At 41.2% G+C, this 17,618-nt stretch overlaps 1 protein-coding gene and 1 long non-coding RNA gene across 2 annotated transcripts in view; one reads left to right on the top strand and one right to left on the bottom strand.

Moving 5' to 3' along the window:
- LOC132403815 (uncharacterized) overlaps positions 1-5,196 on the top strand; it is a 152,809-nt gene extending 147,613 nt beyond the window's left edge. Inside the window, exon 5 of the long non-coding RNA XR_009515349.1 lies at positions 4,774-5,196. This is a non-coding gene — a long non-coding RNA (uncharacterized LOC132403815). The remainder of the gene's footprint in view (positions 1-4,773) is intronic.
- Positions 1-17,618, bottom strand: part of LOC132403813 (laminin subunit beta-4-like) — a 147,256-nt gene that overhangs the window by 101,563 nt on the left and 28,075 nt on the right. The window contains exons 3-8 of the mRNA XM_059987531.1: positions 10,131-10,266; positions 9,454-9,527; positions 6,722-6,910; positions 5,108-5,171; positions 3,874-4,085; positions 501-621 (exon numbers count right to left, since the gene is read on the bottom strand). Of these exons, the coding sequence (XP_059843514.1) occupies positions 501-621; positions 3,874-4,085; positions 5,108-5,171; positions 6,722-6,910; positions 9,454-9,527; positions 10,131-10,266 (796 nt within the window). The remainder of the gene's footprint in view (positions 1-500; positions 622-3,873; positions 4,086-5,107; positions 5,172-6,721; positions 6,911-9,453; positions 9,528-10,130; positions 10,267-17,618) is intronic.

A 17,618-nucleotide genomic window follows, 5' to 3' on the forward strand; every position in this document is an offset into this window, starting at 1 on the left:
TTCACAGAGCTTTTTACAATGGACATATACAAAAATTCTGTCTGTGACACAGCCTGTGGCAGGGTATGACTGACAGCAGCTGCTTGATTACCACCATTCACACCAGAAAAACCACAGTTACTGTCAGATTCACAGTGTAATTGCTCGAATTTCGACAGCTTTGCTGTTCACTAAAGCTGAAATAATAAGCAAAGTACCTCTTGTGTTACTGGATTGCATTGGTTATTGAAAAAAAGTAAGTATGGCAAAAAGCAAACTTGCTTGAACAAAAAGATTACTTGAACTGTAAGTTTGCATTTATTTGATATCCTAAGTACTAAGTACTAAAAAGCAGAAATCTTTTGTGACTATGTTTATCGAGCAGAACATATCAGTACTATTATAAATGTAAAACATTCATGTTTTCAAAACATCCAATACTGTACAGTTTAATTTCTGATTCTTTAAGATTTAAGAAACAGATTAAACAAACAAACAGAAACAGATGGTATTGTCCTTACCTTTGCATTCATTTGTTACCGTCCCAACAGCTGGTTGCCATGGTAAATCATTGAACAAGTCCTTGCACCTTTCACAGTTTATGCCATCTGTATTGTGTTGACAGACACATTTTCCTTGAACCTGTAAAATGTTTATAATTAGAAACCGATTTAAACATTTATAACATAGCTAAACACAGCTAGAAACTTCACATGTGTGGCTGAGGATATGTTGAAGTTGAAACTTCCAAAGGAAAAGAAATGAATTCTCCAACATACACGATAGAAAATCTTCACCTACAGCTTCTTCTGTTGTCTTGTTCTGCCTTGCATTTATAGCCTCCTCCAACTCTGCACCTCATTCTGTCTTGCTACATGATCTTAGTTTCCTTTGTCCAGTACCTTGGCCTTGGTAACAGAGTCTTCTGCAATCTTGTATTTAGAAGTTTCTGAAAAGCACCCCATTTCATTTCTTCCCCAGCCCCAACTCCACACCTAAGCTTGTCTTCCCTATCAAACATATTCCTATATTTCAGTTAGTTTAGACAGAGACCAGTAGAAAGACCTTAGATAAGCCAGATACACTTCAGGTAGACCAGTAGCTAAGTTAATACTTGAATCTTCTGATTTGTCTCAGTATCTCCCTTTCACTCAATGATAAAATGATAAAACCATCAATGAAGATACTGTATGTCATTCATGAAACTGTTTATGGAGTTAGAAAGCATCCTTTTATTTTCATTCTTCCCTCTAGCTTTCCTTTGGATCTGTTTACCCAAAAGCATAATCACATCACTAGAAGGAGTAGTTACATGAAATTGTCCTTTTGGAGAGTGGCAGCGTTAAAGGAACAACGATTGTGCACAGATTGATATTATGGGCAGCACAATTGTGCCATAGGTAGTATGTTTCCCTCACAGCTCCAGCACCCTGAGTTCAATCCTGATAGTCAGTGCCGTGTAGGTGACATTTGTATATTCTCCCTGAGAGCATGCAGATTTTCCCATTCCTATTCTGCCATGTTGGTCCATAGCCTCTTTTATAGTCACAACGATGCCACTCTCAGGTTGTAGGAACAACACCTCATATTCCATATGGGTAGCCTCAAATCTGATGGCATAATCATCAATTTCTCTAACTTCTGATAATTTCTCCCCTCACCTTCTCTCTTAATTCCATTCCCCATTCTAGCTCCCCTCTTACATCTCCTCTTCTCCTCACCTGCCCATCACCTCCTTATGGTGCCCCTCCTCCTTCCCTTTCTGCCATGATGCACCATCCTGTCCTACCAGATTCCTTTCACTTCAGCCCTTGAACCTTTCAACAGGCAAAGAGGCTTACTTTCTTACTTCTAATTTTTTTTTGTATCTGTGCACTTGTAATGCTACTGTGACACTGTAATTTCCCTCGGGATCAACGAAGTATCTATCAATCTACATAGAGGAATAGGACTTATGGAATTGCTCTAGCATAGTCCTTATGGCTGAGTTGTCTCCTTCCTCATCAAGGGAAAATATGAAAGATCTAAATTGAATGCACGATTAGTAGTTTTGACTGTCGTTTGTTCATCTTAATTCTGGAGCTGCAAAGTCATCACTTGTAGAATATCCTGGGTTGTAACATATAATTGGCTAGAGCACTACTGCACCACTTTTTAAATTAAACCTGTTATTTCTTTTTACCACGGCACAAAACGAGTGAATGATTTATTTTTAAAATTATTTGTAAATTGTTGTTTAGATGAAAGACAAAGTAACATTTCAAATGATGGACCGCACACATAACAGAGGATGCCCCTGGAACCATTACAAAGGTGTTCCAGGGTCTAAGGCTTGAGGAGAAACTGGAAATGCTTTAGCTGCGGAAGAGGATTTTTCAGAATCAGCATTATTGATATTAGTTGTGAAATTTGTTGTTCTGTGGCAGCAGGATATTGAGGTAGCATTCATGAACCATTCGGGAATCTGATGCCAGAGGGGAAGAAACTGTTCCTAAAATGTGACATGTGGCTTCAGGCTCCCGTCCCTCTTGTGTCGAGAGGCCTGGGCGAGGATGGTGAGGACCCAAGTGCGGGAGTATCCAAGACATGATTTCGAGATGAGACTAGAACAGGGTTCTTGACCAGATTCTAGATGAGAACCCAACGAGATTAGACGAAAATCCAAAAAGACAAAAATCCTAAACGCAATCACAGACTGAACCATAGGTGAGCTGACAATTGAGCACTGAATCCAAGGTCAGTGCTCTTTAAGTATCCAAATGTTGGCTCCCAATTAGTGAAGCGGGCCAGAATCTTTATAGGGACTAACTATCCATACTGTGAAGAATCGGAGCATCTAACTCCCGGAGGCTGGCAAGGTTGGGTGTGTACTGTAACACCTCTTCCCTGATGTTAGCAATAAAAAGAGGGAATGTCCCAGATGGAGAGAGTTCTTAATGATGAGTTAATAAATTTAATAGAAGTCAACAGAATTATTGCTCAAGTTGATAGGGAGACACTAACTTCAGCAGCAACAGGTTTGGGTAACTAAATAAAAGAGATTCAAGTTAAATGGTAGGAAAAGAAAAGGATATTGGTGGAGTGGAATGGTGGTGGGAAGGTGAAAAATTCATACTGTTGTTGCAATATGGATTGCACACTGGAAAAGAGTTGTGTTCATGGATTTGATGGTATATTTCAAAAGGGAAACATATTTAAAAAGGGTTAGTAAAATAGTTGGGTAACAGGGTAAAAGAACAAGAGTGGTGCTAATTCATGCCTCCTTCAAAGTGATCCACTGGGTACGATGGTTTGAATGTGTTTCTCCTGTGCTTCTACGTTCTTCTTTCCCCTCCCATCAGGTATCTGTAACTATCAGCGCTACCCCATTGTTCCTTTCATTTTGCACGATTTATTTATCTTTGTAATTTATAGATTTTTTATGTTTTTGCAAAGCACTACGCTGCAAAACAACAAACTTTACGTCATCCAGGTCAGTGGATAATAAACCTGATTTACCTTGTACAATGCCCCTCTGCCCTTCAGGAATATCTGGTAGGACAGTTCTTGCCCCTATCCATTTGGGAATGGCTATTTCTCTTGCAGACCTTGCATGGAGCATTACCTTACTGCTTCCAGGAAAGGCAGATATCAAAAAAATGTCTCGGTTGATGGTGGAATACAATAGTGGGAACTAAAATAAAGAACTTGCCCAAGCTAAAGAACCCACTGAGGTCTGGGCAAAAATTACACAGATGTGCAGCTGTATTTGTGTCACCTTTGATTCATGTTTCCATCCATATTTATTTATTTAGCGATACTGCGTGGAGTGGCCCTTCGAGCCACGTATTTTTAAATACTCGAAGTGCTCATTTGAAGTTACTATGAGACCATAACTTTTAGGGAGTTGCTCACCATTCCCTGCTGGCTGAAAACATCGCCTCTGATGTTATCAACTGGAACACAGTGACTGGCATGTCCATAGCAGAAGCAGCTTCCTCGAACGACCATTTCATACAGAGCATAGTAGTACTTTTCATCGGGTCTGGCTTGCCTCCGCAATCGTATATCACCCAGGGTGTGAAGTTGAGTGAAATTTATCCGCAGATTGGTAAGCGATATTTGCTCTGAGAAAGTTAAGTGATAGAAGTTCAGCATCTGGCAAAGTGTAAAGGATACATCTAGGGTATGAGGGCTTCCAACTGTTTGACTGACCCCTCATTATTACCTTCATTCCCCTGGATCCCATTGAGATAGTCTGCACTGCCTGTGGATGTCACCTGTGAGAGTGCTCACCATTAAGGATGCAAAATAAGGGATCTTAATGGGAGGGATCCCTTGCCGGCAATCACTCGGTGTGGAAAAGGAACATTTCGGGTCTGGGTCTGAGAGCAAGAAACGACCGAGATTTAGTGAGATTTAGCGCTGGCCCAGATTGAAGAGGTTGGTATGCTGGGGCTGGAGAGGGCTGGTGTTCAGCTTGCTGCTCTGTGAGGTTTACTTAGCTCTGCCCCGAACTGGGGCTGTGGCCCGCAATTAATGCACTCCTAGTTCACTGGCTTCATGGCTGCATGCTCACTTTTGTAAACCTGAGTTCTGAAGGTTATTTGCTTACTTCCATTGCTTGCACTATTTGTTTTTTTTTCTGCTCATTGGGTGTTTGACTTTCTTTTTTTTAAAATGGGTTCTATTGGGTTTCTTTGTTTTGTGGCTGCCTGTAGGGAGACAGATCTCGAAGTTGTGTATAGTATGCATACTTTGATAATAAATGTACTTTGAACTTTGAGTTTAATTACAACATTGGTTTCCCTCCAGAGGTGGACACAGCAGCCCAACGAAACCAGCAGCAGGGAAACACCACTTCCAAATTACCAAACTTCCCAAAATGGCCATACCTGTGGCTGATCACGTTGACCTCATCAGACACCTAAGAACCATAGAACCAGAGGAAGCAAGTTACCCTTGATCTGAGGAGTGTCTTTGGAGAGATGTTACGTCAGACTTTATTTCAGCTCAAGGTGTTTGATCTCATCTTGATAAATACATCAGAGGCAGAGGTCATGATGAAGAAAGAAGGTTCAGGCTCACTCATTTTTGATGTTGCAAGCACTACAAATGTCAGCTTTTTTCACACTTCAGAAGTGCCTACCTTGTATCTCTGGGCTGTATGGATTAGAGATTTGGAAATGTGGATCCAGTGCTTTCAGAACAACCTGCAATGCATGTTTCAAAATAAAATTATTTGAAACTGAAACCATTAATTTGTACAGTGATATAGAGTGCCTTGAAATATATTCAGCCCACAACCCTTTGTTCACATAAGTGAGAATTATAACCAGGGATTTTGATCAGTTTAACTGAGAACTTTCATTTGTGAATCACATGCTCTTTCCCCCCACAGAACAATTCAAAACACAGACAATTGTAAAGCATGAAATACTAAAAATTCAAAAACTGAAATGTCAGCAGCTCAAAAGTATTCATCCCCCTTTCCTCAGTACTTAGTTGAAACTCCTCTCACAGCTATTACAACCAGTAGTCTTTTTGGATAAGTATCTATTAGCTTTGCACAATGTGATAGAGCAAGATTTGCCCATTCCTCCTTGTAAAATTGCTCAAGCTGTGCCAGGTTAGTTGGGGAGCAGTGATGAACTGCAATCTTGGGCTGCATGGTAGCACAACGCTTTACAGTACCAGTGATCCAAGATCAATTCCTGCTGCTGTCTGTAAGGAGTTTGTCCATCCTCCGGGTGCTCCAGTCCCCTCCCACATTACAAAGACGTACCGGTTAGTAGGTAAATTGGCCATTGTAACTTGTCCCCTGATCAGGGGAGGTTTAAATTGGGGAACTGCTGGGAGGTGCAACTGGAAGTGCCAGGAGGATCTATTCCTCGTTGTATCTCAACAAATAAATAAAATAAATAAAACATCTTGAAGTCTTGCCAGGTTAAGCTCAGGACTCTGAATGGGCCCCTCGAGGACATCAATTTTCTTTCTTTGAAGCCACTCCATGCTTGCTCTGCCAGTGTGCTTTGGGTCGTTGCCCTACTGAAAGACAAACTTCCTCCCCAGTTTAAGCTTTCTGTCAGAGGCTAGCAGGTTTTTATCCAGGATCTCTGTATTAGCACCATTCATCATCCCACCAGTCCTGACCAGATTTCCAGTCCCTGCTGCTGAAAAGCATCTCTGCAGCATGGTGCTTCCTCCATTGTACAGTAGGGGTGGTGTTACCTGGCTGATGCGCAATATTAGATTTATGTCACAAGTACACCTAAAAAAAAGGCATATCCTCGCCTGTAAAGACAATACTGTAAAGATGAGGAAGAAGGTCTTGAGGAACTTTCTGGGCTCAACGCTAAGCAGTATGTGTGGCGTAAATCTAATACCATGCATCAGCCAGGTAACACCACCCTGACCGTAAAATATGGTGGAGGTAGCATCCATTATATTTATAGAACATCAATCATTAAAATTCTTGCATGAAAAATTTATGGCCATGGCTGTAAATTCTGAAGAGGTTGTCTTGTATTAACAGGGAATATTTCATTTGTACATCAATCATTTCAAGTGCCACAACCTAGAAGGTTTGATGGAGATAACTTCAAGCTGGGGACTGGAATGGATCACCATTCTTATATTAAAATTATATCTACATCTATGAGTTGTATTAGTGACTCAATTGGATAATTAAGGTGGTATATACATAGACAGCTGATTACCTGGTATGGAAAAAATTGTAAGAAAATTAATTTTGATGCCCTACCTCTCCATCTGTAGAGGGTTCAAGGTCAGAGTATTTTGATTCGCATATAACGTCGTTCACTCTCTGTGCTGGTGCAGTAGGAATATTTGGAAAGGAGCGAGCACAATCATATGCAAAATATCGCAGGACTTTCCATGTTTGACCATAATCTGATGACTTCTCCACAAGCATTGCCGCTGGACGGAAAGTCTGAGTGAAGAAAGAAGATTGATCAGAACGTTTCACCGGACCAGAAGAACGGGTCTGCTAATTGACTTGATGTCCCCATTAGCACTGTTCATAACAATTCAGAGAAGATGAAAAGTCAGGTTTCAAAGTGGCAATGATTATTTGAAAGGGCATCACCTTGAGAATGTTCTCTGAAACTAGGCTTCCTTCAGGGATTTCTCCTGGCCAGGCACCAGAAGGGGGTTTGGATACTTTGTGTTTTTGACTGCAAGGCAGTGGATCATCGAAGTGCAGTGAGACTTAATGGAGAGTAATTTCAATCAACTCACGAGTTTTCCTAGGGATCAAGGGGGATTTTTTGGTATCTGAGTTGAGATGGGAAAACACAAAGGAAGCATGGAAAGCAAGTCTTTAGCACCTAAATATTGTTTCAAATGGAATAATTAATTTTCTTCTCCTTATAGTGGTCTACAACATAGACAACTGTGTTTGGTTCCTGTGAGCTAATAAGCTTGGTACTTGGAAGGGGATTTGAGATTTGAATGAAAAGCAGTAGACGAGCATTGGCCGTTTACACCTGCTGATCACACCCTCAACAAATCGTTGAAAACAAACTTTTAACATCATTCATTCCAGGTGATTTAACTGGTTCTTGGTGGGAGCTACAAGAGTGTGGCTCGGAATCCTCCTACACCAGGCTGTGTTAGACTACCTACTCGAAGAGGCTCCAACCATTTAGTTGTAGTCTGCAGGGGACTACGATGCTTCCTGAAAAAAATAACCACATTCAGGGTGGTGGACCTCTGAAACTACTCTGCTGAAAATGGTATTGCTGGAGAAAAAGTTATATTCTTGATGAATGAATCAAGTTTACAGCAAAATAATTATAGTCATTCCCTTGTTATCAGGAACAGAGGAAGTAGCTACATCTTCCTGCTGGTGCATTATTTGAACATGATGTAAATGTGGGTGTAAGGAGTGTCCAGGGAGGGCTAGTGCCTCCGGTGAAGAAGCTTGTCATGCCCATTCTGGGGCAATTCACTCACCTTTGGACACTCAGGCATAGGAGACATCACGGTCATCCACTGCAAGCAAGGAACACCCCAGTTTGTAACACTTGTTCATACCGCTGGATCTCCGAGCTCGAGAAAGTGGAACTGCCGCTGTGCAATGGTTTTTCTACTTTAAAAATTCTCCCCGACGCAGGTTTCCTGTCATCATCAGACACGATGGAAAACCACCACCATTCACATAGATATAATGTTCAAAATACTGTTGGACAACCAGTATATTAAACTACCAAATTAAGGAACTTGGAGAGCGATATACATTTCATTGCCCAATGTCAGCTACTCAGAGGCCAGCAACAGTTTGTCGAGAGAGAAAAACTTCTCCTTGTGAGTAGTTGACACATACTTCGATCCTTAAAGTGATCCATAAATAGCACAGACTTGAAGAGGGTATTTGATGAATTTCATGTCCTTCTGGGGCAATTGAAGGGGGACTACTATAAAAAATAACTCTGAGAAGCAACCTGCAAATGTAAGAACCCATCAACATGATGCCTTATGCCTTATGCATAATGCCTGCTGCCTTAACAGTGGTAGAGTTCTTCTTGCCCTTACCTTCCACCCCATGAGCATCTGCATACAGCACAACACCCTCCACAACTTCCGCCATCTCCAAAGGGATCCTACCACTAAACATATCATTGCCTCCCTCCCACCCCACTCTGCTTCCCGCAGGACTCACTCCCTCTGCATTCCCCTTGCCCATTAACCCCTCCCTGTTAATTTCCATCCCGGAATTTATCCCTGCAAGTGGAATAAATGCTACACCTCCTCCATCACCTCTATTCAGGGTCCCAAACGGTCCTTCCAGGTGAGGCACTAATTCACCTGCGAATCTGCTGCGGTCGTCTACTGCGTCTGGTGCTCCCAGTGTGGCCTTCTCTACATTGTTGAGACCCTTTGTCAGTTGGGACCGCTTTGATGAGCACCTCTCCTCCATCTGCCACAAGCCAGTGCCAAACCTTTTAATTCCAGTTCCCATTCCTGTTCTGATATGTTGGTCCATGGCTTCCTCTTGTGCCATGATGAGGCCACCCTCAAGGTTCAGGAGCAACTCCAACCTGATGTCTTGAATATTGGTTCTCCTTATAGTAAAAACATTCCCTCCTCCATCTATCCCCAACTCTGTCCTTTTACCTCTTCTCCCCACCTATCACTTCCCCTGGGTCTGCTCTTCCTTGCCTTTCTCCTATGGTCCACTCTCCTCTCCTGTAAGATTCTTTCCTCCCCATCCCTTTACCCTTCTCACTCTCCTGGCCTCACCAATTGCATTCCAGCTATTCTCCTTCCCTTCACCCTTCCTTTATTATACTGGCATCTTTCTCAGTCCTGAAGAAGGGTCTCAGGCTGAAATGTCGACTGTTTGTTCATTTCCACAGATATGGCCTGACCTGCTGAGTTCCTCCAGCACTTTGTGTGCACAACAGGAGGAAAACCTGTCTTTTCCAATAGTTTAATAACTGAGTAGGGATTAACAAAAATTTTAAGTGTTACCTTAAAGGAAAGAATAAGATGACTGAATTGAAAGAGTGATTCCAGATCCAGCTGAATACTGACATGGTGCACACCTACAACAGCAGAGAACATTTTTGGAATTCAGAAACATGACAAGTTGTTAATTGTTGATCTGTATAGACAAGTATAATGCTGGAAGAGATTGTAGCAGCCAATACATGCTTAACCTGTTCAAACGATGTTGTTCTCTGTATAATTTTAAGAGATATTAACTTACTTTAACATTTTCACAGATTCTCCCTGAGTTCACTCCGACATTTCCTCTATCTTTTCCAATTTCTCGCCCACAGATTCACTTCAGCACATTTTTGATTCCAACCCCTTCACACTTCCTCGCACTAGCTGATAAAGTTAAAATTGATCTCATTGCTTTTCAGGTTCAATGTTCATTTCCAATTATGGCATGAAAAAATTAAAGAAGAATTAAAGAATTAAATTCACGCAAGAATTAAATCCTACAAGTCCTTTCGGTGCTTGACAACACTTGTTTAAACAGGGGCTCCCAACCAGAGGTCCCCAGACCCCTTGCTTAATGGCATTGGTCCCATGGCCTAAGGAAAGATGGGAACACCTGGGTTTAAAGAAGCATTCTTTTTATATTGATGAACTTTGTGTTGAATTTCAGTTCCTATACCTTCTGTTCTCTGCAAACTTACCATTCTTGGATTGCCACCATTTCTTCTTCCGATCCGGTTCAAAAGCTGTGATAACATTTTCAATGCGATGGCTGAAGGCAGAGCTGACAGAATTGAAATCTAATCTTGAATCACAAGTAAAACACTTTTGTTCTTCCTAATTTTGGAAAAAAGTAGTGGAGAACCTTGAGTATAACTTAAACTAATGCATGTACTCTGATATTGTGCATACGAATTAAGAATTTTAATTGAAGATTTGCTGTCTTATCTGTTGTATAGTATTGCTCTGTAAAAAATTAAGAAGTGGCTTTGATTTTGCAAATGGGCACATTTTCATTGTTTTGAGTGTTACGGATTCAGGCAACAATAAATATATGAGTTAGGCAAGGGTTTTTATAAAAAATAACATGTTTATTAAACACTGAAAACAAACCCCCCAAAAGTAAACAAATCACTAACGTAACCGGAAATCAGCTGCTGTGCAGCAGCTTAAACAGTTCTTAAAGCGATGTTGCAAAAACAGTTCTTCAAAGTAGTATTGCCAAAAGTTCAAAATGCTCACAGTCCATTTAAGGGAGAGACTTTTTAAGACGATTTAATTTCTCTTCCATGTCGTGTTGCTTCGGTTCCCAAATCGAACTTTTCTCACGAAGAATTTTACGTAACGAAATGGCTTAAAGGCACTGACCTTTCCTTTAAAACACTGCCCTCAATCCTTTCTGCTATTTTTCAAGGATTAACATGAGAACAGTCAACGAATTCCTTCCGAATAAGGATCAAACAAAGTCGAACCTGTTTCACCGTCGAAATCAATTCTCCTCAATCTTTAACTCCCGAACTCCGATCTTCACTCTCCACTGATTCTCAACTAGCAGTATTGTAAAGAAACTGCTGGCAATGACCTTTTAAACTTTAGGCATTAGATAAAACTTCATCTTTCAACTAAACTGCATCATAACATTAAATCACGCAGTGGCCTGAAGTCAACATGGCAAATCCAGCCACGAACTGCCCCTCCTCACAGGGAGGGGTCCTCCTTTTATACCCTGTAAAAAAAACCTGTCACATGACCTCCACTGGCGGGAAAATGTCGTCACTCCATCATCAAGACCATTACCTCAAGTCCAGTATAGCTTCAACACCTGTCACGTGACAAGGGTACCACTGTCACGTGTCCCGAGTACGTAACATTAGTGATGGGTGTGAACCAATTCAACTGAAATTTGCAAAATCAGAATTGGAGGACTTCCACTGGCAAGCACTGGATTGGAATTTTTCCCCCTTTTCTAGACTTTGTCATACTATCTCTAACCAAAGAATCATAAAATAGTTAAAGCACAAAAAAAATCTCATTTAACTATTGACTCCATCCCGTCTGTATAAAATAAGCCCATCTCGTCCCATAGCTCTGCACTCTTACCATGACCTGGTACATTCTTGGATTTTAGATACTTATCTTGCTCTCTTTTGAATGTGGGAGTTAAGTTTTTCTCTTCTACTAACCATGCCAATTGCCGCCTTCACCACTGTCTTTCAGGGATGTGTATACTTGTACCTTTAGATCCCTCTATTCCAGAGCCTTGCCATTTACTGTGTAAGTCTTTCCCTTGTTAAACTTACCAAAATGCAGTGCTTCAAGTTAATCCAAGTTAAATTGCATCTGCCATTTCTTGGACCACTTTCTCGATTGATCTAGATCCTGTTTCCATCTTAGACTGTTACGTACCCGTGGGTATCTTGTGCCTGTCACATGACCATGATGTAATTGAGGTTATGCTGGGCATGATGTAATGGTCGTGAGATGGTGGAGTGACGTAATATTCCCGCCAGTGAGAGTTTTGATCATGTGATAGTTTTTTTCAACAGGGTATAAAAGGAGAACCCCTCCTTGTGACGTGGGGCAGTTCATGGTTGAATCCGCCAATGACTCTGTTTTGCTGCGTATTCGATGTTATGATGCGGTTTTGTTTTAAAGTGGAGTTTTACTTTCTGCCTTAAGTCTCAAAGGTTATTGCCGGCAGTTTTGCTACAACACTGCCAGTTCAGTCCAGTCGGAGAGTGAAGATTTATTGAAGTTCGGGAAGCTGAAGGATCGAGGGAAGTTGACGTCGATGTTGAAACAGGTTCGACCTTGTTTGATCCTCATTCAGAAGGAATTAGTCATCTGTACCCACGTTAGTCCCTGCTGTAAGAGCAGAAAGGACTGGGGCAGTGAGTTTCACCAAGGAAAGGTCAGTGCCTTTAAGCCGTTCTATTTCCTTCAATCATAAATCCCTCGGCAGGGCATACTTCGCTGGAATCAGCAGTAACGTCATGAAAGAAGATTTTATTACTTCAAGGAAAGTCTCTCCTGACTGTGTAAATCATTTTGGACTTTTTGAAATACTACTTTAAAGAATTGTGTTCACATTTCTCGCTTTAAGAGCTGCTCGGGCTGCCATTGATACACCTCTATCAGGTCACCTCTCGTCCTCCGTTGCTCCATTGCAGCCGAATTCCGGTTAAGTTAGTCGTTTATTTACTTCTGTGTTTTTTTTAGCAGTGTTTAATAAATGTTTTATTTGTTATAAAAAACCTATCTCAATTATATATTCAATGTTGCTGGATCGTAACAAGACAATTTCCTTCACTATGCACAATACCCTCAATTTCTGTGTCATCCACTAACTTACTAGCCCTGCCACTGACTTGCTCATCCAAATTGTTGAAATAAATGATGATAACTGGTATACCCATAACTGGTCCCTGCAGCACACTGCTGCTCACTGACCTCCGATCTAAAAATACAACCCTCCCTTCTCCCTAGGGGGATGGGAACAAGTGCAGAGAGACAGAGGGGTGTAAAATGAGGGTAGAAGCAAAAAGTAGTAAGGTGAAAAGTAAAAGTGGCAGGCAGGCAAATCCAGGGCAAAAAGCAAAAAGAGCCACTTTTCAACATAATTGTATAAGGGCGAAGAGTGTTGTAAAAACAAGCCTGAAGGCTTGTAATGTGTCAATGCGAGGAGCATTCGTAACAAGGTGGACGAATTGAATGTGCAGATAGTTATAAATGAATATGATATAGTTGGGATCACAGAGACATGGCTCCAGGGTGACCAAGGATGGGAGCTCAACATCCAGGGATATTCAATATTCAGGAGGGATAGACAGGAAAGAAAAGGAGGTGGGGTAGCATTGCTGGTTAGAGAGGAGATTAACGCAATAGAAAGGAAGGACATTAGCCTGGAGGATGTGGAATCGATATAGGTAGAGCTGCATAACACTAAGGGGCAGAAAACGCTGGTGGGAGTTGCGTACAGGCCACCTAACAGTAGTAGTGAGGTTGGGGATGGCATTAAACAGGAAATTAGAAATGCGTGCAATAAAGGAACAGTAGTTATAATGGGTGACTTCAATCTACATATAGATTGGGTGAACCAAATTGGTAAGGGTACTGAGGAAGAGGATTTCTTGGAATATATGCGGGATGGTTTTCTGAACCAACTTGTCGAAGAACTGACTAGAGAGCAGGTCATTCTAGATTGGGTATTGAGCAATGAGGAAGAGTTAGTTAGCAATCTTGTCGAGTGAGGCCCCTTGAGTAAGAGTGACCATAATATGGTGGAATTCTTCATTAAGATGGAGAGTGACATAGTTAATTTCAGAAACAAAGGTTCTGAACTTAAAGAAGGGTAACTTTGAAGGTATGAGATGTGAATTAACTAAGACAGACTGGCAAATGATACTTAAAGGGTTGACGGTGAACGTGCAATGGCAAGCATTTAAAGATCGCATGGATGAACTACAACAATTGTTCATCCCAGTTTGGCAAAAAAATAAACGAGGGAAGGTAGTGCACCTGTGGCTGACGAGGGAAATTAGCGATAGTATCAAATACAAAGAAGAAACATATAAATTAGCAAAAAAAAGCTGCACACCTGAGGACTGGGAGCAGTTCAGAGACCAGCAGAGGAGGACAAAGGGCTTAATTAGGATAGGGAAAAAAGATTGAGAGAAAGTTGGCAGGGAACATAAAAACTGACTGTAAAAGCTTTTATAGATACGTGAAAAGAAAAAGATTGGTCAAGACAAATGTAGGTCCTTTACAGTCAGAAACAGGTGAATTGATCATAGGGAACAAAGACATGGCAGACCAATTGAATAACTACTTTGGTTCTGTCTTCACTAAGGAGGACATAAATAATTTTCCAGAAATAGTAAGGAACCGAGGGTCTAGTGAGATGGAGGAACTGAGGGAAATACATGTTAGTAGGGAAGTGGTGTTAGGTAAATTGAAGGGATTAAAGGCAGATAAATCCCCATGGCCAGATGGTCTGCATCCCAGAGTGCTTAAGGAAGTAGCCCAAGAAATAGTGGATGCATGAGTGTTAATTTTTCAAAACTCCTTAGATTCTGGATTGGTTCCTGAGGATTGGAGGGTAGCTAATGTAACCTCACTTTTTAAAAAAGGAGGGAGAGAGAAACCAGGGAATTATAGACCAGTTAGTCTGACATTGGTGGTGGGGAAAATGCTAGAGTTGGTTATCAAAGATGAGATAACAGCACATTTGGAAAGAGGTGAAATCATCGGACAAAGTCAGCATGGTTTTGTGAAAGGAAAATCATGTCTGACGAATCTTATAGAATTTTTTGAAGATGTAACTAGTAGAGTGGATGGGGAGAGCCAGTGGATATGGTATATTTAGATTTTCAAAAGGCTTTTGACAAGGTCCCACACATGAGATTAGTGTGCAAACTTAAAGCACACGGTATTGGTGGTATGGTATTGATGTGGATAGAGAATTGGTTGGCAGACAGGAAGCAAAGAGTGGGAGTAAACAGGACCTTTTCAGAATGGCAGGCAGTGACTAGTGGGGTACCGCAAGGCTCAGTGCTGGGACCCCAGTTGTTTACAATATATATTAATGATTTAGACAAGGGAATTAAATGCAGCATCTCCAAGTTTGCGGATGACACGAAGCTAGGGGGTGGTGTTAGCTGTTAGGAGGATGCTAAGAGGATGCAGGGTGACTTGGATAGGTTAGGTGAGTGGGCAAATTCATGGCAGATGCAATTTAATGTGAATAAATGTGAGGTTATCCACTTTGGTTGCAAGAACAGGAAAACAGATTATTATCTGAATGATGGCATATTAGGAAAAGGGGAGATGCAACGAGACCTGGGTGTGATTGTACACCAGTCATTGAAGGTGGGCATGCAGGTACAGCAGGTGGTGAAAAAGGCAAATGGTATGTTGGTAGTCATAGCAAAAGGATTTGAGTACAGGAGCAGGGAGGTTCTACTGCAATTGTACAAGGCCTTGGTGAGACTGCACCTAGAATATTGTGTGCAGTTTTGGTCCCCTAATCTGAGGAAAGACATTTTTGCCATAGAGGGAGTAAAGAGAAGGTTCACCAGGTTGATTCCTGGGATGGCAGGACTTTCATATGAAGGCTTATAGTCACTGGAATTTAGAAGATTGATGGGGGATCTTATTGAAACATATAACATTCTAAAGGGATTGGGCAGGCTAGATGCAGGAAGATTGTTTCCGATATTGGGGAAGTCCAGAATGAGGGGTCACAGTTTAAGGATAAAGGGGAAGCCTTTTAGGACCGAGATGAGGAAAAACTTCTTCACACAGAGAGTGGTGAATCTGTGGAATTCTTTGCCCCAGGAAACAGTTGAGGCCAGTTCATTGGCTATATTTAAGAGGAAGTTAGATATGGCCCTTGTGGCTAAAGGGATCGGGGGTATGGAGAGAAAGCAGGTACAGGGTTCTGAGTTGGATGATCAGCCATGATCATACTGAATGGTGGTGCAGTCTCGAAGGGCTGAATGGCCTACTCCTGCACCTATTTTCTATGTTTCTATGTTTCTATCCCTCTTGACTCCCACCATCAAGTCAATTTTCTATGCAATTTGCGATCTCACCCTAGATCCTATGTGACCTAACATTTCAGACCTGCTTACCCTCAGAACATTGTCAAAAGCCTTGCTAAACTCCATGTAGACTATATCTGCCACCCTGCCCTTGTCTTCTGGGTCACTTCTTCAAAACAAAAATCATTCAAATTCGTGAAACACTATATCTCATGCTGGCAATCCTGGATCGGTCCTTGCCTTTCCAAATGCAGGGAGCTCCATCATTAGATGTAGATGATTTACTCTACCATGTCCTCCAGAAAGAAAGCTGAATGCTACTTAACCTGCTGTGATTTAGAATGCATTTGAAAGGACAGAAGACTTTAACTTTTGTAGATTGCTCAGAGCACTAAATTCAACTGAATACTGATATCACTATGAGTTGCATAATCCGTGTTAATTTCCACTGACCCTGATGGATGAATGCATGAACCCTCATTGAATGGTTAGTGACAAAAACATATTTTAAATTATTTGCGATTATAGTAGTCAAGAGTTTAATTATCCCAAGGAGGGTAAAATGACATTCCAATCAGTTTTGCAGGAAGTAGTTATATTTCCATAACATAAGTTTCTTTTTTCCTAATGTGGATTCATGTCATTACATTGCATATCTTGGCTTGATAGGTGCCTGTCTATTCACTTGCCTTCATTAGTAAAAAGCATTAATAAAGACATGAACTAACTTGTGCACAGGTAATAAAATAAACTTTGACATAGCACATGCATCTTTCACACGATAAAGTGAAAATTATTGAGCATGTAGCTAGGAATTCATTATCCCACTTTTGAAAATTGTCTTATTAATGAGAGCCTATGTAGTTTTCCTTTACTCCCGAAAAACCTCTGTGATTCACTTATTCCTGCAATGGGCCACAGAAAGATTTTCTTCTTTTCTTCTGTAAATTAATTCTAGTTTTTTTATTCTTTTAATACTTGATGACCCGTTTCTGCATGACTAATGCCAAATTATTTTGGCAGAATATTCTTCCGTTTTGGAACTGAAGAGATGTGGCATGCTTAGTCATGTCCCCTTGGACTCTTTGATGGTGTTCAGTGGATTATGTGGTACCATGATTATAAGCAGCAAAAGAAAAAACAGTGATGACATTTGGATGGCATTTAGCTTTCTACTTAACTTGATGTAAGTGAGCATTTAGAGAAACTTGAAAGGAAGGTCTAAGTATAAATGTGGTCATGTTCGAGGAGTTACTCCATTTACTGGGCCACAAGTCCGAGCTCTCATAGAAGCCAAAGAAATAAACTGCATGAATATCTGGAAACACCAACAAATTCCATGGAAATGCAACATTTGTCAGGGAATTGGCTCAACATGCTGCCCAAGAAAATTCCCACTCATGCGACCTCTGGTAGAAAGAGATCCTTATGTGAAGTTTGGAAATTGTTATTGCAATTGGGGGGCTTCCTGAAGACTTTATTTGGGTACAGAATGGGGACACAAGGGCCAACTTTCTTCATGCTTCCCATGCTCGCTGAACTTCTGAAAACTGTCTGATACCACTTGCATCAGTTAATATTCTAACATCCCTGGAGGTTACTCAGAAACGGTCAAGATGGCACCAGCAAACCACAATTTCTTGGGTG

The sequence above is a fragment of the Hypanus sabinus genome, chromosome 13 (genome assembly GCF_030144855.1).
Source record: "Hypanus sabinus isolate sHypSab1 chromosome 13, sHypSab1.hap1, whole genome shotgun sequence".
NCBI lineage: Eukaryota > Metazoa > Chordata > Chondrichthyes > Myliobatiformes > Dasyatidae > Hypanus > Hypanus sabinus.